This window comes from Pieris rapae, chromosome 3 (assembly GCF_905147795.1).
Source record: "Pieris rapae chromosome 3, ilPieRapa1.1, whole genome shotgun sequence".
NCBI classification, from domain to species: Eukaryota; Metazoa; Arthropoda; class Insecta; order Lepidoptera; family Pieridae; genus Pieris; species Pieris rapae.
The window spans coordinates 10,296,092-10,319,632 of record NC_059511.1 but is presented as its reverse complement, the minus strand read 5'-3'; the positions used below and the strand labels follow the sequence as shown (position 1 = coordinate 10,319,632).

The 23,541-nt window shown below is 34.4% G+C and overlaps 1 protein-coding gene across 1 annotated transcript in view; it reads left to right on the top strand.

The window, feature by feature from the left end:
* Positions 1 to 23,541, top strand: part of LOC110998007 (lysine-specific histone demethylase 1A) — a 318,450-nt gene that overhangs the window by 2,064 nt on the left and 292,845 nt on the right. The window contains exons 5-10 of the mRNA XM_045634594.1: positions 1,092 to 1,220; positions 1,836 to 1,978; positions 2,934 to 3,083; positions 3,792 to 3,850; positions 4,351 to 4,572; positions 4,975 to 5,123. Coding sequence (XP_045490550.1) covers positions 1,092 to 1,220; positions 1,836 to 1,978; positions 2,934 to 3,083; positions 3,792 to 3,850; positions 4,351 to 4,572; positions 4,975 to 5,123 — 852 coding nt within the window. The remainder of the gene's footprint in view (positions 1 to 1,091; positions 1,221 to 1,835; positions 1,979 to 2,933; positions 3,084 to 3,791; positions 3,851 to 4,350; positions 4,573 to 4,974; positions 5,124 to 23,541) is intronic.

The following is a 23,541-nucleotide window of genomic DNA, read 5'->3' as shown; positions in this document are numbered from 1 at the left end:
TCTTAATAATTTTGAATCACTACATAGTATAAAACAAAGTCGCTTTCTCTGTCCCTATGTCCCTTTGTATGCTTAAATCTTTGAAACTACGCAACGGATTTTGATGCGGTTTTTTTTTAATAGATAGAGTGATTCAAGAGGAATTTATAGTATAATAACATCCATTAAATAGTGGAGAGGTACTGTTATTTTTGAGGTTTCTAATGTGATGTCGTAAATAATTACATTTTTTCCGCTTACATTGCAAACGCAGGCTGAACCCTACGAGTTTTATCAAAATAATGTACTAAGTATTGTACACATTAAAAAGGTCTACAGAAAAGTCCGTGATTGTATCTGTCTATCTCTTATGGACAACCCACAATAACTTTTTTGTCATTTACTTTTTCTAATCCTTAACCAATTAAATACCTTGAATACATTGTTCATTTAATATAGATCTATTCAGCCCATTACAGCTTATTTAGCAGCGATCGAACGCGTATATTATCGGAGCTTTCCAGCGACGAAAATAACAATACATAATAAAAACCTGCTTTTCATCAACATTGCACCCGTGCGAAGCTGGGGCGGGTCACTAGTTTATATATATTATAACAAGACAAAACCATAAACATACTGCTCTCAAAGTTAATCTTTGAAGTGGAATATGCTCTCCTAACACTTTAAAATCGGTTTTCGTTTAGTTTTTTTAATTTTAATTGTTATGTTTAATATTTGTATGGGTCATGTAAGTCATGTTTGCCTATAAGTGTCACATTAAAACTTGTATATTGTTGTTCTTTTACCAATATGCTGAGCGTTTAATAAAAAAATGGATGGCGTTGTTCTATAATCTATGGTGTGTGAGGCGATGAATATAATGCCCCTCTGCCCACGACAAAATTTAAAAAGTTTAACAAAAAGGTTACCACTAAAAAGTATTTATGAAGAAACCGCTATTTTCACATTGCCCAATCAAAGGAAGTGTTCATTACTGGAGGATCTTCACCGCATACCAACATTAATACTATAAATAAAAATTTTTTTTAGACAAAATTCACATAAGTAGAATATTTTTTTAATCGCTTACGAATTTGAAAATAATTCAGGTGTTTCGGGGTTGGCAGCAGCTCGGCAGCTGCAGTCGTTTGGGTGTGAAGTTGTTATTTTAGAAGGAAGGGAACGTGTTGGTGGACGCATAGTCACATATAGGAAAGGGCCATATGTCGCTGATCTTGGTATGTTAATTTTTAAAATTTTATTTATTGATTATATATATGTACTAACTTTACTAAATATGATGTTCTTTTTACGCCTTTAAATCTTTATGTATGGTCTAGTACTAATAATATTTACTGGATAGGTAACAATAATTACGTAATTTATTTGTTATATTTATGACTGATAATAAATTATAGATTTGGTGATTACGTCAACACAGTTATTATTTTACATTGTCTATGCTCGAAAATTAATACGTTTATGTACTATTATTTTTGAGAGCTTTAAATCTGCTTACCTAATACTTGAACGGCCCCTTATTTGTGAAGTTACTTTCATCATCTTACTTTCATTCATACATTATCAAAGACCTGTACTATATACTTGTATATATGGCCATTCAAATAAAATCATTTATGCCAATTAGACCACCTAAAATGGCACTTTAAACGTTAACTAAAATATAAAAATGATTCTAGTTGCCTTAAGAATTAAATTCTTTCATTTGAATTGAATTTTCGTAAAATCCCTTGTGTCCCATTGGTTACAGTGACGTTTTTTTTATTTAAGAGTCAAAGTAATTGTAATAAAAATGGTTGGAACTCAAGCTTTGTATGATTTGGTGTTTTCAGGTGCTATGGTAGTGACGGGTCTCGGTGGCAATCCTGTGACCACACTTTCCGTACAGATGAACATGGAACTTCATAAGATAAAGCAAAAGTGTCCTTTGTATGAAGCTACGGGAAACCAAGTACCTAAACATAAGGACGAAATGGTAATTTTTTATAATTTTATAATTACTGATTATTCTACAATTTTATTATGTATTACATACCTCGCCTATAATTAAAATAAACTAAATAATATGTAATATAAAACATATATTCAAATCACTAGGATCTGTGTTTTCAAACATTTTTTTTGCCTGTATCTGGCGCGGGCAACTGTTAATTTTATATACTATGGGCATTATAAAGACATAGACTATAGAAGTACAGTTTTTGTATGGTAACTGTTTTTAAAAATCGAACTCTGAAGCTTGTCAATTCGACGTATAATTTAAATTAATGCTGCTATCTTTAGTATTCATGGTTGGCCATGAATCGCTCTCTCCCTTTTCTTCGACAAAAACGCTGCACATCTTCGTGACGTTGCGTAAAAATGTAAGGTTAAGGTTTACAATTCAATACCTCGATTTTGAGGTCGGGGGAGGGTAAACTTATCACCCCCAACCAATTTCAAGTACTAGAAACATTTTTAGCAGTAGAAAAATAAAAATAAACCAAAACATACATATAATACCTAACATTAACCGGGCCCATCGTCCTCAAAGTCATCCACATAAGCCGGTCGTTTACCAAGCAAAATTCACCAAGTTTAAAAAAAACAAATAAAAGCACGCACATTGACGAGAAAACAACAGAAATGTAAAAAGTAACGGCTTTTTAACGAATAATCTGCACTGTAACACTAACACACTGTTCTGGCGGATTGTTTACAAATTTCTAATATTGCACAAAACATCGAAAAAAAAATTAATTAGCTTAAATTACAACTCAAGCAGCATAAATTACTATAAATCTCACAGAGGTTTTCGAATCAAGGTCCCCCGAGACTCCTACATACTCAGTATAATCAAATTCAAGGTATTGAATATAAGATCCAACCCAAATGTAACCCTCATGCGCTTAAAGAAATTTCACTTGAAAATCTCTGGACGGTCGATTCAGGTGGAGCGCGAGTTCAACCGTTTATTAGACGCGACCTCATATCTCTCGCACCAAGTGGACTTCAATTACTTCGACGACACTCCAGTCTCATTGGGGCAGGCGCTCGAGTGGGTCATTAAGTTGCAACAGAAGAATGTCAAACATAAACAGGTAAGGTTCAAAGACACTGAACAAAAATGCTTTTTGAGCATCCCGTTTGCTCGTTTGCCTCCCTATTTTATAAAAAAAAAAATTGCGTGAACTTTCAAAAAAACCAGTTCTTGGTTCGTGATTGGTCCATACGCTCCTTTAATAAGGGCCTAACTTGATTGCTACTTGAGATTTTAACGTATGTAATAAAAATAATGATAGCCAAAACTTGATTATAAGCATACAAATTTTGTTGGTTTTGAATCGAAAAAATGTGTAGAATAAGGACAGTAAACAAGATAGAAGTTATTAAAGTGTCCAAATTTAAAGTAGACTCGTTTTTATAGATAGAATTATAAAGAAAAAGTGGTATATAATTCTTATTATAAAAATTGCAGTTAGAAAACAATTATTTACAACTTAAAAATTTTAACAATTTTAATCAATCTTCTAAATTTATGGAATATATTAAAGTTAAATTGAATGTTCAATGTCGATAGTGACATCATCAAACATCAAAGATGAAATCTTCATAAAAATAATAGTGCAATTGTACTAAATCATCTGTCTCTTTTCATCACAGCGTACACACGTTTTTAAAGAAAGAGAAACTACATCTAAATAAACACTCAACTATGGAACTGCATTTAGCACTAATTTTAATGTTAATTATATGAATTTTGATATTAATAAAACTGGCCACTCGTAAATTAATCTTAATGTTCACAGATACAACATCTGAAGGCATTCATAACTTTGCAAGAGAAACTCAAGAATAACATTAACAAGTAAGTTTAGTTTTTCTTATCTATTTCTTTATGATTGCTGAAATTATAAATAGGTGTACTTTACTGTTTCAAAAATGACATCACTTTAATATATGTCAAATTAAAATCTATATAAAAATAATGGTAACCATGGTAACATATTCCAACGTTTAGCACGTAAATAAAACACAAAGACTTTAAAACTGATTTCTATCATTTATTAGTAGACATAAAATTCAATTCAGATAGACAAAAAATTAAGTAAATTCTTATTTTTAGTTGTGTAAAATATTAAACATTCTAATAAAGATAATAATTTCAAGAACCCGCCAAAACGCTTCTTTAGGCAAAATGGCGTCACAGTTCAATTCCCATGGTATACGTTGTAAACACGTAAATTAACGTGTTCATTATCTTAAATTTAATTTTTTTTAATAAAAACTACATATACTAATAAACTAAATACTACTAATACTAAAACTACTACATACTAATAAAAGTGAAAAATTAATTAATTTCAGAATGTCAGACATAAGAGAGCTTCTTAAATCTATGAAAGCTGAAAAAGAAGCGTTGCTAGCGGAAGATAAAGCCACTTCTGAAGATGCTGGTATATTACATGAGTTTAACTTGCGAAGACTTAACCGCGAGTTAAACAAACTGTGCAACGAGTATGAGGCAATGGTTAAACAGAATGCTAGTATTGATGATAAGTTGGCACAGTTGGAAACAAATCCGCCCAGGTATATATTGCTTTGTATGTCTTCTAAAAAAATTTATTCAAATTGACAAGATAAAAGAAATGTTAAACTAGACCTGTTTATTAAGAAAAATTAAAAACAATGTTTGACTTTATCTTTTTTTTCAAGAATATTAAAAGAAATTGAAATTGACTCAATTTTTAAGAAATATCTAATTTCACTTATTTATTAAGAAAAAAAAAAAAAATTGTGTTTTTTCTACGAATATTAAAATAAAAGAAAAAATTGAATTTGTTTCTACCAAAACTTAAAACTATCTAAATTTTAATTAATTCTTACCGTTTTCTGTCACGTGACTGACATTTAAATATAAATAATTGTAATTAAAGAGTTTTTGAGTATTTTAAAGTTATCGTGCATAACTTCTTAATAAATTACTTCCAGCTCCGTGTACCTATCGGTACGTGATCGCCAGATACTGGACTGGCATTTTGCGAATTTGGAGTTCGCCAATGCCACGCCCCTCGCCAACCTGTCGCTGAAGCATTGGGACCAGGACGACGACTTCGAGTTCACCGGCAACCACTTAACAGGTAATTTAAATAAGCCTTTAAATACGTTTAGTAAAAAGTTACATCAAATTTATAGAAAGTGTTGATGATGAATTCGACGTATACGCTTTACGAACCCCGAAGTTACGGTACGTACGAAAATACCACAGAAGAGACCAAGAAGGAAGAATGGGCCCACTGCTTTTCTCAGTGGATCCAGGAACGGAGATTACTTCGAAAAACGATAAAAGTATTGGCAACTTTCTACATTAAGCCGATTTTCATTTTCTAAAAATTTTCAGTGTTACCTAGGTATTATAGACACTTCGTATAGAAATCTTCCTTTCTTCTAGAAAACGAAGTACACAAGTATTCAACTGTTTAAGGGTTAGTTAAGTACCGATGTAGGGTGTCCCGGGGGCGTGTTAGTTGTAGCTATATTAGTCACGGCTAATTTTTTGGATGCTTTTAGTCAATGAATTTGACCATGGTAATTGTCTAAGATTCAACCAAGACGATGTCTGCAGCCAGGTCGCCTGTCTGCCACTTTGCCTTGCATAGTTAGTAAGACGTGCCCGAAATATTCAAACTTTTTATTTTCTTTTATTTTCGCACCACCACTCAGTGGAACCAGCTGCCAACTGAAGTATTTCCGAACTAATTCGACTTAGGGTCCTTCAAGAAAAGAGCGTACCAATCCTTAAAAGGCCGGCAACGCACTCGCGAGCCCTCTGGCATTGAGGGTGTCCATGGGCGGCGGTATCACTTAACATCAGGTGAGCCTCCTGCCCGTTTGCCCCCTGTTCTATAAAAAAAAAAAACTTATTTTTAAAATAAAATAAAACACGTTTATTTTGGAACATAGGATCATAATAATATCACTTATTCCACGTCATTAAATTTGAGCCTGTTGGCATCCCTACGCATCGGCAAAGAAGACAGAAGGTGTTGGCCGAGAGAAAAAGCCGGCGTAAAAAACTCTCGGTACTCTTTCTTAACCGTCATAAGGATTTCTTAGTTCTTCTGCACACCACGGTTGAAATTCGTATACGGTCCAAGATGTTTTAAGCATACGACGATAAACTCAGATCTAAAATTTTTCTAGTTGTTTGGACATAGTCTCTGTTAGCGTCCGAGATTCTACGCCGTGTAACACCATGTACGTAACATGAAAAAAGGCGTTTGCCACAAAGAACGTTTTTTTCGTATAGGTGCTCTGCGCTTGTTGAATTTTACTATGGATTACGATGCTGTCATTCAGTCCTAGTCTGTCCTAGATATCGTATTTTCGAGACTAGATACATTTTGAGGTTATGTGAAAAATATGCAAATACAAAAGTTTTAGATCGTTTTGTTATCTACAACTTTTTGCCATTTGATTTTTTTCCATTGGAGTTTTAGTTTTGGCGAAAATCGAGATAAACCGTTTTTTCACCGCCTTCCCCTTCCCCTTCCCATAATATCCTTTCCAAAGAATTATTTTTTGGTTTCAAAAATTATTGACCCTGGTCTACTATGCCAGTTAGTATTTATTTTTTTCTTTCCAGAAAATGTATCGCCTATGTCGCGTGAAGCATGGGTTTTCATATTGAATCCTTCGCTATCGGTTAGAGTTAAAACAGCGATCTCCGTGTATAATGCCTATACTTATCTGAAGGCTGATTGAGCCATAAATCACTGTCTATTAGTGACGACGTCCGATGATTGACGTATTGCTAATTCATACAAAAAATTGTTAATAAGTTAATACGAACGCTATTATAATACTATAAGGTTTGAAAGTCAATATCGGTCTATAAATACATCGAATTCTTTTCAGAAACGGACGTATACGTAAGAAACGCGCGCGCATTCATAAGGCGAAATATAAGGCGTATATATATGTAAGATAAGGCGAAAAAATTGTCACATACATTATTAATTTATAAACAAACCGAAATGGAAATGAAGGAACAATAAATTAATTTTGAAAATCTATGTAGAAATGGTGATGTTAATTTATTTACTAAGCACAGATTAAAAAATAAATAAAATACTACATTAAATTTAAGATGTTTGATTCCTATTTGACGCACTGCCTTTAATTCCCGCATTTTCTCACTTACATAGCGATATTGATATTAAGCGAGGAAACATAAGCTCTGGGGTCACTGGTACTAACTACCAGGCGCCAACCTAAATTAATTAGCGCCTGTGTACTTTAACACCACGGCTGAAGAGTTTCTACTCTAAAGGGAAAAATATGGGTTATTGATTTTTGCGTCAGATTTGTGCTTCTCTGAGGGAAGTGAGATGCGGCTAACAGAGTCCTTATCCGTCAAGGGATCAAAGAGGAGAGCTAAGGCGAGACCCCTCGTGTCCCTGTGACAACAGCACGCCGCAAACGTCCCTGCACTGTCTGCTTAGTTGTCCCATGTATGGTCGCGAGGCACGAGGTGGGGGAGAAAAACAGGGACTGTAACACGCCCACAACACTGATGGATGTCTCGGTGTCGCGTTCGGACGCGGCGTGCTGTTGCCACACTGGAAACTGTTAAACTAAGTGTAATGAGCTTAAACATGTATAAGATAATTAGACATTAAGTATTTGAATTATATTTTACTACAATTTTTTGAAATAAAAATTTTACAATCACGCGTTTCAATCTAGGTCGAACTTCCACGGCCCGGAGAAAACTTCGCCCGGGGTGTGGGGTTAGGCTATTAGGGATAAAAAAAAAAACTAAATGAATATGCAGCCCCATATAATTTTATATTAAGATTAAGATTATTTAAGTCTGAGTTGTCTGGAAGAAAGAAAGTGCGTGCGTACAAAGTACTCATGTCAGAAAAGATACTTTTGCACAGTGGGCGCTGTTAAATTTCTCGTACATTTGTAATACAAAACAAAATACAATACATCTTTTATATGGAGACGAGTACTGTCAATTTATTATTCATAGGAAAATTCCCAATACGAGATATTTGATATTAATACGGAGCTAAATTCAAACATTATTTCCGCGTTCAGTTCAAACACGTATTGTATTGTGAAACCGTATATATTTACGATAATTATATATGTTACATATACCCTCAGTACATAATATACGTAAATATAGTATTTCGAGGAGATAAAGGCAGCCGCAGGCTATAACTTCAATTAGGCGCGCTCTCTTGTTATCGTTCGTGAATTTCTTTTTAGGGTTGGCTATTTTACGAAGAATTTCCGTACCTAGTTGTATGAAAAATTCAAGTTTTGTTAGGGACAAATAAATACATATGAATAATCACCCGCATAGACGTATTTTGTGCAAAAAACAAAATACATTATACAACTAGCGGGTTCCCAAATAAGCGATCTATTTCAAGTTTCTTTTTTAAACATTGCCTCTTCACTGATACATTATGGATGAATCTAGCCTAACTTTACTATATACATTATACTTATATACTTTAGTAACACCTATTCAAATGGTTTTATCCTTTTGATGCATGTCTGTTGCATGCATGCATACTAAGAAATACAAATACTCAGATCTATGCTGTTAATAATCGTAGCAATATACTTTATTTATAAGCGGTGTTAGTGTTAGACTTCAGGAAGCGACTCACAACGGTTGTTGGTTCGATTCCCAGATGTGTACCAATAGACTTTTTCTATGTGCGCATTTATCATTTGCATGTAAAGAAATCGTGAGACCGGCTAGAGACCCAAAAAGTCGATGGTGTGTTTTTTTCAATCATCTGCTTGCGATTAGAATGATTATGCATATTCATAAATTCCTAAAAAAGTTTTAGCGCCACGAATTCATTTTAAATATGCTCAGTTGACGACCCTAGAGTATAGATGCGCTATTGTGTCACTTACAAAAGATCTAAGGAATATAAATATCTCCATTCCATATAAGGAATCTTCTATCTTACGCATCCACAATCCGCTATTTTACACGTAATCAATAAATATTACAGCCGTTTCGCGTGACTGGGTAACCAACAAATATATTTAAAAGTCATTTTAATGTGAAAATTATATTGCCAATTCCTGCGGTTGTGTTTCGTGTCGATAAATACAATAATTTCTTTGTGTATTCCACAATTTCATACATCGTTACTTCTGTGAACTGACATAATTATTCGAAAACACGTGTTTATTTTCCTTACGTAATTGAGCATTTATATTTTGGTTGTTTTACGAGTTTTATAAGATGCCTAAGTTGTTTAACTTTAATTGTAGTATATTTCTGTATACTTGCAACGAATTGTTAATGTTAATTATCGGAAGTTTTAAATTTAATGTACGTCTAATTTAGATTTTATAGATTTATCCAATTAGATATTCAAAATTGATGTATGACTTTGGTTGTTCATACCTTGGATTGTAGAAATATTTAATCCTAATTAATTCACCTTCATGTACTGTGGTTGGATATTTAATGATACAACATAATGGATCAGCTACCATTTTGACCGCTTTATGATCACCTTATATGTAAACGTGTATGCATCGTTAGTTTACAAAGCAGATGGTCTGGAGTGAGACTTGGTATTCAAGAAACTTTTGAGATGTGTCCGGCCATATTTGTTCGCGAGTGGGTGGTTTAAAATGACATCTCGATTGTTGTGCGTTATATATATTGAACGATTGTTAGCATTCTCGTGACTACTATGCGATTTAAACGCTTATTTGGTTGTATGATCGTGTTCTTGTACGGGGATCCGGAACACTGATGTTTATGATTACCTGAGACAGATAATTTTCCTACAAAAGGCTAACTGTTCTGGTCTGTATGGTACCGTTTTATTTACTACGAATAGTAGGAAATGTTCTCAATATTATTATCGGAATAATTTTATGTTAAGATAATCGATGCTTCTGGGACCTGGTTTTTTGCGGCTTCTAGAGTTAAGCCTTCCTTGTAGAATCTTCTTAAAAAAATGTATAACGGAATAACGGAAACATTATCGAAAGAATTTCGCTAAGAGTGATGCCAAATATATAGGTGTATTTATGAACTGAACTGAAATAAAACGATTTTAGTTAGAGGCAATAGAAAACTCTTATAAATAAAGACCGAAAAGACCAAATATGGAGAATACAGTCAATGTCTACAGTGAGACAGACTATATAGGCTTATTAGTCTCAGTCCGGTAGATAGATTTAATAACAAAAGAAAAAAATACTGTATAAATGAAAAATAAATAAATACTTATAGTTACCCGAGTTGATAAAAAATGCTATGCATTAACTTTATCTCGGCAGACCCTGAATGCCATACGTTTTTTTTCCACGATGCATACAGATGCAGTGAATAATAAGATCAGTTACGAATGAGATATGTCATCTAAAACGAGTCCCCGAGGTGGCGGTCGTAGCCAAATGATAGTTTTATAGGCAGGCTCGCGGCGGCAACAAGTTTTTGATAAGCCCATGCGTGAGGCAATAATGAATGTGATATAGCACAACACTTCTCATTTATCATTCCCTATGAGTATATTCAACGTGTTGCCTATGGCTTATCAGTTGAATAAACAGCGATCACAATCTCACTCTTGTATTTTGCACTGTTTTCAAGAAATATTATTAACAAAAATGTCCTAATCTTCTCTCGTATAGAGGTTTAACCTATTCTAAATTTGATTGACGGTTGTGTATTGGGTACTTAATAGGTCAAAGGCCTCTGAAGAAATTTCGATACCTTTGTCAACTCGACAATAATGAAGTGTTTAGTATTATTATATTCAAATGTGGCATTTGGTTGGCGAGGACATCAATCGCGACGGATGCCAGTACATCGGGGGCGTGGATGAATAAGCGATGCGGCGACGAATGGCTCTATTAAACTAGGTATTGTTCGGTGATCGCTCGTTGCGCAAGAGCATTGTTCGCTCACGCCTTTCACGAGTTTCACCCGTCTAGAGTGTTTACGTAAATTCCTAAGTACATGGTTGACGGATATATAGGTGAATTGTAAAAGTCCGTCTAAGCTAAGAGCTTTTCAAGAAAGCCATTTTCAAACCAGTTCTATGAATTTGTTATTTCAATGGAATAAACGAGATCGCCGGCGTCGGTGCAAGTTAAACTACTATGTTTAATGCAATACAAGTTTACGCTAATGGCATCTTAAAGAGTGCGTAAAGAGCTGGTGGCAAATTGCCAACTCTTGTACGTTTTGTTCGGAGTAAATTAGAGATAGGTATCTGTTGTCTGCGAAGCATTGCTGGTAATTTATCAGTATTGTTAGCGGAAATCTTTGTTTCGCCCGCAAAGACAGTTGTTAGCGGGAGAACGGTTTAGTAACTAGTCCATCGCGATAGGTCGGCCGCTGTTTTGCGGGTAACAAGAATTTATGTGGTGCGATGTATCCGTGCTGGCATTTAGTGCGTATAATTGACAAGCTCAAGGAAATAGCATTCAGCACCTAACGAGTGCTTTATGATTTCACCTTATAGAGTCATAGATTAGTACAAGATTTCGTAAGATACGGAGACGTATAGTTGCCTGTATTTCGTAAATTACGCGGCATTTATAACGTACGTAATACTGCAAGCATTCTTTAATTCCGTAGAATTCTGACATTTCATAAGTGTACTAAAAAAGTTTTCCACCGAATAGGGGATAAGTTTGAAGGTAATAAATTAACGTTTTTTGTTTTATCGATAAAGGTAAATCTAAATATGTATTTAATTACCTATGTACTTATGTATGTACCTAATACAAAACTTTCAATATTACGACCAATATATCTAATTGATTTTAATTTATTTATTTTATTCCTTAGCTGGTATATAATTTGAAGTTTAGTAAACCTTTAAAAAATGTTAGCTGTAAAATTTTATTTTTTACGGTTTTGTTTTGAAAAGGGACGTAATTATCACTATCAGTAAAAGCACTTTTAATATTCAAGAAAAAATGGATACAAATAAAATGTATGTATAGACTCAGATGTTTACACTCGTATTGAAATTGAAAAATGTCCCAGGCCGTAAGGTTTGTAATCTCTGAAATGGCAAAATATGACAGCTGTTAGAATTCTACGGAATTAAAAATCAGCGTATAGTTTATATTTAATAAAATAGTTCGGCAAAACGAGGGTGAGTGGGTCGAATCAAAATTTAATTTTAACTTGATGATCGTACTCATTCAAATTTTGATTATTCCACGTTAGTTCATCGGGCCTCCGCTAACTTTTCCCTCATTGTTAAAGTTGTAATCCTCTTTGTGAACCGTAATTGAATTCACTGTTATGCTAATACTCTGATTTCCCATCTTATTTCGTTAATAGAGGTCTGCGGTAAACCAATTAAAGGGAGGCTTTGAGGATTACACAACTTGTGTCCATGATAGTTCAGGCTTATATATTTTAAAAATACCCGGAGATAACACACACTCTTTCGTTTTCCATACAATGCCGGACATACATTAAATATCCTTATTTAAAACCAATCAATGCAATAAATAAATCAGTGGCGCCACAACCTTTTTTAGTTCTGAGCCTCAGATTTCTTTCTGAAATTCAAATTTTTTTGTGTGTTCAAAACTTTCAATGTGTAAAAGCCACGTTAATAAAAGACAATATAATTATTTGTAATAAATACATACTCTCGAAGTGATAGCGTAATTGAATGATTTTTGGAGAGCTTAGAAAGCTTAACGGAAGCTTGATTCCGACACTCAGATGCAACGTATTTGTCGCTTTATTGCGTTCACAAGGGGACTTAGCATTCCCCTGTACGTACTCGGTGTCTAATAGCGCTGTACTGCGGTTTTATAAACGCTGTAGCGACCTGTATAACATTCCGCAGGCATCTTGCAATGTCGTCTCGTTGAATTTATTACGCTCGACAATACATGGAGTTTGAGAGCAATGCAAATGCGCCACGAGTTACATATTAAATTCTTATGGACGAGATTTGTTTTGTTAGTAAGTAGTTGTTTATAAGTAGGGATGGATAAAATTGCCGTTTTCCGTGACTTACATTTGTAGTATGAAAACGGTATTTCGTTGGAATATACTGTGGATAAACATTTACTAAACCAATTACATTAGAAAATACGCTACGGATTCCCCTGGATTTTTGGGATTTTATAAGGTTGCAGTAGAAATTGTAGATTTACGTAGCAAGCAAGTGCTCGGTGTACGGTTAGCTACGGTTGGGAAATTCGGCGGCGTGCAACGATAACCGCTCTACCGTAATTCTCCTGCCTTGCGTCGCTTTGTCCAAATCTACCGCACTTTTCACTTGCAGCGCAAAATTTTATTTCCTCTGCCTAACAATGGCATTTGCATTAGGATGGCGAATTTTCGGAATTACATCGAAATTCCATTTTTAAATTCAATTCCGTGTTTGATCCATTCTGATTTAATACAATTACACATAGATTTAGTTACGATAAATGAAATTGTTGTAGATAACACCTTATAGAAGGCTTTCTGAGTCTATTTTATTGGCTATTATTTCCTTAAAAATAAGCTTGGGATCAGTTATATTTTTCTAACGTGAGTATTCAATAATGGATAATCCAATACAAAGGAGAATCATTAAAACAAAAGCCTTACGAGTCGAAGCGGTCAGGTTCATTCGCCCTGAAATCGCCAGATGTCGCCAGTTTCGTAAAATGAAACAGTGGAGTTGCTGTCATTCTTTTTCCCCCGCGCCGCCTGTGAAGAGCCATTTATCAAGTTTTTGTAGTAACACTTGTTTTAATTTATGCTTACACTAGCTTCCGAGCGGGCTATCAGAGTTGCGACCTCATTTGCTAACTTCATTTTTTGCTTCACTTTCAACGCTGTGAAATTTTGAATTCGTTTTATCTTTACCCGTTTATGGTTTCATTGTTGGTTTTTTACGTCCATTACATTATCGGAGGATTTAATCAGGAGTGGTAAGGCGTGATTGTCCATCCGTTCTGCACCAATGCATTGGCGTCATCCGACAGTCAGTGTCAGACATAGAAAACAGATAAAGGAAACAAAAGGGATAAAGGTTCTTTTTTATTGAACAAGGGGCAAATGGGCAGTAGGCTCTTCTTATAAGTGATATTCCTGCCCATGGACACTCTCAATGTGTGCGCCTTTAAAGTGGTATGCTTATGAAGGACCCTCAGGTCGGGAAATACTCAGTAGTCAGCTGGTTTTTAAACTGCCTTAAAGAAGATAAAAAGTATTTATCACGACGCCATGTCCCATTTCTGTAATGTTTATTTTCTCTCTGCAATGCAATTACGTCATAATGTAAACGTTACAAATATATATACATTACGGAACTTTATAAATCCTTTAAAGTTAATTAAAAAACGTATGTATGATATTTTATTGAAAGTATAATTAATGATGCCATTACGGCAGCTACTTGCAATGTCAAGTGCATATTCAATAAAATATAGCGTTGCGGAGTTTTAATTAAGGCTGGGAGTTTTACACATACTTTAAAATCAAGATTGCGGTTAAATTGCAACTGTGATAATTAATCTACCATCAAACGGAGTAATTTGAATGGGCTACGAAAATTCCGTTAATTTGTCTTATTTATCGTGATCGTAACGTCGGTGTATCAAAGCACATTTTAGCAAGGTTAAAAACATCCAGAATTTGTTCGTGGGAATAAGTTCTGTGTGATACTAAAATTCTGAAAATGCTTATAGTACGAATATGTACCGAGTTTCTTCATGGAACGTCAAGGAAGAATACGAAATTCCTAAACCTCGACATCCGTCGTTTCACAACTGATCGTTGTCTAAGGCAGTTTTTGCCGCGCACCACCAGTCACCACGTTTCCGTTTTCGACAAGGCCTACCCATCGCCATCGACATCACCATCGACATCACCATCGACATCACCATCACCATCCACATCACCATCGACATCAACATCAATAGGCTATGTACTTGTTTACTGCTTCTCATGCATCTGTATTCTGTTATAAATGACCACACCACCTAAACATTCCCTTTTGTTATCATTGTTACGACTTGCCTTGTCATCACACGTCCTATTTTATTAATTTACACTGTATTATTCTGCTAAAACTATTTTACGTGTACATTTTAAGTTCTAACAACTAACAACTGCCGAAACCACACGACGAATCCAGTTTTATATTAACTTTACTGGCGTCGAGTGTCGTGACCACTACACTGGAGTGGGAAAGTTTTAATCTATCGTGTGTTCGTATTGTTCTTTATTCTCGTAGTGATTCTGTTGATTTGTATATGTTAATTTTAGTCGGTTTCATAGGAATTTCAAAGTTTCAAGTTAGGTTTTCGTTACATTTGGGTCGAGCATTTCGCTTACATAAGTTGGTATATATTTTTTTTGCAAAGTCCAAGTCAAAATTTATTTATTCATATAGGTAACATGTATTCATAGGTAACACTTATGAACGTCAAAAAAATAAATATTAAATGATTCTAATTTTACATTTACTGCCAGTTCTCAAATCAAGGGCGTAGAACGGAAGAGAAGAACTGGCAATAAACTCTCCGCCACTCTTTGTAATCGCCAATGCGATATGGATACTGATGAAACAAGTTATTTTAATATTTAATATTTACTTTTGGGACTTTCATTGATAAAACGTTTTGGCCAAAATTTAGTTTTCAACGCTTTCAGTCACTTCTTGCAAAATCCACAATTCTTTTGGTTTATTATGATTCTTCTTGATTTGATGTCTTTTTTATTCGTTAATGTTATTCCTGTTTCAGAACCTGCCATATTAAAATTAGTATTTTTGCTTCAGATTCCTTTGAAAGTACGAGTGTATAGAGCAATTACAAATTTTTCTCATTAAAATGAAATCACTCAGAAACAATAACTATGTATTGTATTATGTGACAAATTCAAACAGGCATTAAAGATGCATGTTAGTGTGAAAATAGGAGACTAAAATTGGGACGGCTAATGGCGACGTATGTCTTGCTCGTATATACATATTAATTTTCTGATGTAAATAAAACACATTTTTGTAATGAGAAATAAAGTTCTTTAAACATTGACAGTTATATCAAAGAACTCAATTAAGAATTATCATTAATTATTCACCTATTGCATCTCAGAAATCATCTCGAAATCTCCCCGTATCGTGTCATCTTTCATTATATTGTAGGTATACTTAATATTCATCTTACAAGATGCCAAACACGACTTGAGGATAATTGGCCCAAAATCGCAGGACAAATACTGGTCACTTTATGAAGGTTCGAGTAACGATTTGTTGCAGCATCGGCCGCGACATGAGGCCCAAACAATAAACGTATCCTAACATTGCCGGATATTGTCCGAGCGGCTTTTATTGCTACATATTTTATAAAGACGAGTGGAAAGCGGCATATGCGATGGCACTTTTACGATGCTTCCAAATGAATTTTTAGTTTTTTTCTCAATTCAATTATGTATAGTTCAATATACTAAAGTTATTTATAAATAACCTTTTCGATACCGCCATCAGAAAATCATATTCAGTTATAACGAATAATTAAGAGAGGTGTGGAATAGATGAAACGTTAAGCGAACAATTACCGAGCAGTCAGTTCGCCGAGTTCCTTCAACAGAACCTCATTATCGGAGGCGTTAAAACGTGAAAACGGCCGAGCCCTGAGGGCAGCCACATCCGGAGGAACCCTGCCAGTTTCTATGGCTCAGGGAAACCAATTCAGATGCCAAATGCAATGGAATTTAATGAGCGCCCTTTATTCTATGATTTTAGATCGACGTGGAAAATTATTCGAATAAAAATTATTATTATTAAAGTTATATGCCATTGCCGAATGCGAAGCGAATAAACTAAGCTAGCCGATGTTTTTTTTTAGTTAAGCATACTTATTAGAGCAGTGGCTTCAGCGTGCTACGGTCATCACTGAGGTCGTTGGTTCGATACCCGGTTGTGCACCAATAGGCTTTCTATGTGCGCATTTAACATTAGCTCGAACGGTGAATCGTCAGAAATCCGGGTTGCCTTAGATAAAAAAGTCGACAGCGTGTGTCAGGCTCAACAGATAGATCGAGCATTTTTTCTTTATGTATGTAAAAACGCATTTGTATTTTTTTTACAACCGATTAAATAAATTTAAACAGTCATCTAGCTTTAAGTCCACTTTACTTTGTATCGGTGATATTTGAGATAATGATCGTTAAATTTTCCTCTTAAATAAACAGTAAGATGAGAATCGACCATTGAACCTTTTACTGGCATTACGCGGTTAAGTGCTCGCTTCCCGATGTCTGCGATGCACAAAACGATTTTTATAAAAATCTTATATTCTCTAGTTACAAAACATTTTCTGATCGTTAAACTTTGTATAGCAATTGTATTTTTGTACATTTTGGACAGGTTTGCGATATATATGCATACATATAAGTATACTAATAGCTTATTGAACCATATTCATAAGCGTATCGGAAGCTTACCTGATGTTTAGTTATACCGACGCCCATGGACACTCAATGCCAGAGGGCTCGCATGTGTGTTGCCAGCCCTCTGCGTGGTGGCGCGCCGCCAAAAAAAAAAAATTTTTATAATTTATATTGACGCGGGTATCAACTGTTTAAAACAAAATAATCATATGTGCAATGCAGGCTTTAAGTGACAATATTCAAAATTACATTTTAAATATTATAGCTGTATTCCTTTTCAGTCATACGTAGGCATTTTTCATATTATTTTTATTATATAAACTCCCGTTGAAATCACACTACTTAATACTTACAATAAGGGAAAGTATAAAGAACTTTGTCGTAATAAGTTAGCGGCGAGCAACATGAGTTTCAACTTAGCGTAAGTCGTCCCGTGCCTTGGAAGAATGGAATTAAGGGGGACCAGCGATGTAAGAGCGTTATTGCAACACATCTGGAATACACAATGAATATTTGCGTTTATTTGTTTAATGATTTATTTAATTATTCAATTTTTCACCGACAAATTATTGTAGGGAAGGTAACTGATCAATTGTTTATTAAAAGCATTAATTATATCTTCATAGGCATATTATAATGTGTAAATATACAAATGATTATATGTGTAATTTGGAATAATAGCAAAGTAACTTTTTTATCGTATAAAAAAGTTCACTTTTGTATTCACATTAAAGCTATTAATAAGGTTGAAATTTATATCGATTTCACGAACAATCTAAAAACACTAAAACGTCAACACTGGCATCACAGACGATACATTAAATCGCGTTTTGAAACATATACCAGGGCTGCCTGGAAGAGATCGCTTGTTAGCGATAAGGCCGCCCGTTGCATCCCTTGTAATTTTTAAGTATTGTTTTATTTCTGTTTCTTTGCAACGAAGTGTAAATAAATAAATAAAATATATTGTGCAGCCATGTGTATTATTTTATATTATTATATTGTAACATTCCTATGTTCGGAAGTTGTTCTCGAAAAGTTTTTGCTTATTATGCGAAGGTAAAAAGTTCTTTACGTAAAACACGACTTTGAAATTTTAGTTATTCCGTGTTCCCGTTTGATTGTCATAAATATTCACTATGCAAATGCGTTTGTAACCGAACGGATTGTAGGAGTCAAACTACAGATTACTTGTACGATTTAATTGAAACAGATGGTTTGACTAAGGACTAACTGCATATTCTTCCTGTTTCTGTAACTGAAACCACTTCGTACCGTTTCTCATATTGTTAAAGTATGGAAGAGCCTGAACAATGCATCAAGCCCAGGAAAACAAAAGACTGCTACTGCTGAACGATCTCAACATGTTATTTTTTTTAAAGACAGTAGTTTAATGATAATAACACAAAACACACGAAAAAATGCCAAACTATTTAAATGGGTGGTCTTACTTCTGAAAGCAATTTCTTCCACATACACTAGAAATATTGTTTATATCTTTTAATTTAAAACAGATGATAATCATGTGTATAATAATTAAGGCAGAGATATAAAAAAGGGTTTCAATTGAGTATAATATAAATATGGCAGTTGATCAAAGATCGACAATTTTAATAAAATTAAGTTAGTAACGACAGATAAGTGTTTACGACGTCCAAAAAATTGAATCCCTGAATCAGATATCTATTTATTACACAGTTTTTTCTTTGGTTTTAAATCGAGCTATCATTTATAATGATAATCACGCTTGTAATACACAAATGATTAAAAACAAAGTTATAACACAGACGTCTTTGAAATATGTACCTTTTTAAATGTATCAGCATTTAATCAGATGTAACTAATTCAATGAATTAATTAAAGCATTACTAATGGAAGTGTATCGGATCCATGTGTTCGGATTAGTTAATGTGAATGTTCGGGATGACAGTTAGGAACGCCCGTCTATGCAAATTTCATTGTCTAATGCGCCACAACCTCGACTATAAGTGCAGGCCTACACGCTACCAATGAATATTTACGAAGTGACATTAGCTAGACGTTTATTGCACTGTCATGCATGCCATGAATACATCAGGCGTCTTTGCAAAAGTACTCAGCGCCCACAGCCTTGATTTGAGTCTTAATCGCTATTATCATTATTTTGAAATGTCCTTGATAGCTTCTATGGAAATTATTTAAAAGAATTTTACAGATGTTGTTGAGTAAGTTATTGAAGGGGTCACATTTGTCCAGGAGATGTAATCTTCGCTTAAATGAACCCATATAATGTTTATGAAGATGGAATATGGATTAATAATAATCATATGGACACGCCACGCAACTAAGCATACCGGACCTAATAAATAGGCTTAAAAGGCGACAAACCTTAAGTCTTGATAAACACAAATAGATAGACAGCTGACAGAGTGGATCAGTACTGATGGTAATTTTGCTCTAAACGCCTAACAGATCTCAACACATATGCTCATAGTCTAGCTGACTAATTGCAAGATAGATACTTGTAAAAAAATTGTTTTCAAATCAAGCAGAGGATCACAATAAAATCCTCCGTCACTTAAATCGCCAAGTTTCTTTTGTTTTTCACAATATACGGCTCAAAGCATTACATCCTCCACATTACATATTTATTTAACTAAAATTCGATACAAAGTAACCAGCTCATCAATCTAAGGTGTATACTATTTTTGTACAGTGTTTTTTTAAATACTTGTTATAGTTTTATACTAAAGCCTGATAAAAATAATGGATGCGCTAGATTATCACATTTTGTGAGCTTGTACTGATCGATCATGGGCATAAGGTATTTAGTTGTTCTGTTATGTAAATTAAAAGTCTTGTCACCCTTTATTTTTTATTTTATTTTATTTTCACATTAAGGTACAAAAACAGAAAACAGACTGACTACATACATAAAATTATTACATACTAAACAACATTTAAAAATCTGACTTCCAGTTATATCTGTACACAGCATTTACACTAAATATCAACTAAACAACATACACATATCAAACCGAATGACAAAAAAATAAAAAATAAAGGAAAAAATATATATATACAACACACACACACATGTATATACATATACATTAATCAATTAAATTAGTAATTAAGGTTACAAGTATTTACTATGAACTATCTTTTTAAATTTACAAATATTATTCTGAAAAATATCAACCTCAGCACACACAGCATTATAATATTTGCACATTCTTACGAGCGGAGCATTCTGGGAAACATTGTTATCAGTCATAGGTATAACAAATAATTCCTGGATGCGCACAGAACGCGTCGGCACCTTGATCTCCAGCCTCTCCAAAAGGCAGGTGTCAGATGAGCCATTTGCTACTTTATGCAAAGTGCATAGGTCGCTCACCCACCTCCTCCTTTCAAGACTAACCATTTGAAAGTGGGCAAGACGCTGGTCATATTGGTTTATTTTTCGCCTAAGACCATACTTATAGCACAATGCTCTGACAAACCGCCTTTGTATAGCCTCCAATCTATCTATATGAGTTTGGTATATCGGGGTCCATACCACCGAACAATACTCAACTATGGTTCTCACGAGAGAGCTGTATAAGATAATCAAGGAGTCGGCTCGCCTGAATGGTTTAGCAGTTCTAAGGATAAACGATAGCATCCGGTTAGCTCTACTACATATATCATTGTAATGAGGTCTAAAAGACATAGCAGAGTCAAATAGCACTCCCAAGTCACGAATCACCTCAACTCTATCAACTAGAATACCCTTAACATTATATTTATACTGGATAGGGTTCCTACTTTTTGTAAACGTTATAACTCGGCACTTCTCAATATTCAGAACCATAAAGTTTTCATCGCACCAAGCAGAGATAGTATTAATATCCAATTGTAAGGTCTCACAATCTCTTTCATCGGATATACGTCTGAAGACTTTAATGTCATCTGCATATGCCAAACATTCACTGCTTATTTTGCTAAGCAAGTCATTCACAAATAACAAAAAGAGTAAAGGACCCAGCTTCGATCCCTGGGGCACGCCCGATGTTGCTAAAAAAGGCACAGATTCGTAACCACTCAGAGCAACCAGTTGGGTACGGTTCAAAAGGTAAGAACTTAACCATCTATATAAGTTCCCATGAATCCCCACATGCTGAGCCTTCACAAGCAATGCAAAATGGTCCACTCTATCAAAAGCTTTTGAAAAATCGGTATATATAGCGTCCACCTGCTTTTTATCATTAAATGATGAACATAAATAAGTAGAATAGCATAAAAGATTAGAGTTGGTTGACCTTCCAGTAACAAATCCATGCTGTCGTGGGCTCAATATATGTTTGAGATGGTTATACATATGGGTATAGATGAAACCCTCGAATATCTTAGCAAATAAGTCTAGAATACAGATAGGTCTATAATTCAAAACATCACCTTTGTCTCCAGATTTATACACTGGTGTAACTTTGGCTATCTTCCATAGGCTAGGAAATACTCCCTCGTGCAAAGATTTCTCAAATATAATCAATAACGGTGTAACAAGAGCAGTAGCGCAAAAACGAACAAAAATAGGTGGAATCCCGTCAAAGCCAGCACCCTTAGAGAGATCGACACTTTGTAACTTTTTTAACAATTCCTCTCTAGTTATCTGTAAATTACCAATAGAGAAGTTTGATGACGGAAAGCTAGGAAAGTAATTATTTGTGGTATTAGAAGAGTAAATTGATGAGAAATGACTAGCAAACAGGTTTACAATATCTTCACCCGTAGTACCAACTTTGTCTTGATAACACATTCGACCAGGAATATTATTGGTGATACGTTTAGATTTTGTGTAGCGCCAAAAAGCTTTTATGTTGAGTTTAACATCCTCTTCAATTCGTTCTATATATGTTCTGAAGCACCTCTTAATAACTTCTTTAGTTCTAGTTCTGAGCATAGAGAACTCGTCATAGTCCCTTGGGTTACCAAATCGCTTATATCTAATATGAGCTTTGTTTTTAGATGTAAGCAATTTAATTAAATTTTTGGAATACCATTGCGGATATTTATTGTTTGGACCATTAGACTTAGGAGTATATTTTTCTATGATTGAATGTATATTGTTGTAAAATAACAGAACAAATTCGTCACATCCCATATTAAATGAATATTCAGCCCAATCAATTTTCAATATATCCTTTCTGCAGCTTTCATAGTCAGTTTTACGAAAACATAGTTTTTTAAGCAATGTGTGCTGAATCAATGTAGAAGGAGTGGTTTGAAGTATTAGTTCAAATGTCGGATGGTTCTCATCTAGACGACTCATGTGTAAAGTCGGTAAAATTGTAAATAAGTCTGGACAGTCAGTTATAACTAGATCTAGTATTCGACCCTTATAGTTTTTATTGAAATTTAGCTGTCGCAACATAGTAACATCGAATAGGTCACACAAAGCTTTTGACTTTTCACAGCAATTGTTCAGAGGACAGCCAGTTTCAGTTGACCAGAGAACATTACCAAGATTAAAATCACCCAATATACAAGTCCTATGATCAGACATGTCACCAACTATGCGACCACATTTCTGAATAAAATCGCAAGCTGCATTTGACGATAAATATCCAGGCAGATATGCAATACATAGATTCATAGTAAAATCGCCATTCAATGTGACTTGTACCCACAAGTCCTCAACACAGTCAGACTGCCAGTCATCTCTCAACAAAATTTTGAGTTTCTTAGAATAAGCAATTAGTACACCACCTCCATGATCCTTACCATACCGTCGACAAAATCCAGGATCACGATCTCTACGTACCACACAATATCTGTCATCGAACAGTTCAGATGAAAATACATCGGCATCTAGCCAAGTCTCGCATAAACATATTATATCAAAGTTATTACACAATACACTATTATAAATATCAACAGTCTTGCTCTTCATACCTCTTATGTTCTGATAGTAGATTGAGAGAGACATTTTAGCTATTAATTAGTATTTATTTTTACCCGTTATGGGTACTTGAATATGCATTGATAGTATTAACTTATAAGAGCAAGGCTTTTGTTATTCTTAATCAATATATACTTAGAATCAATAGTTTTTCGAACGTATATACGTCCACTTTTTACCCATGTAAATTTATATCCAAGTTCTT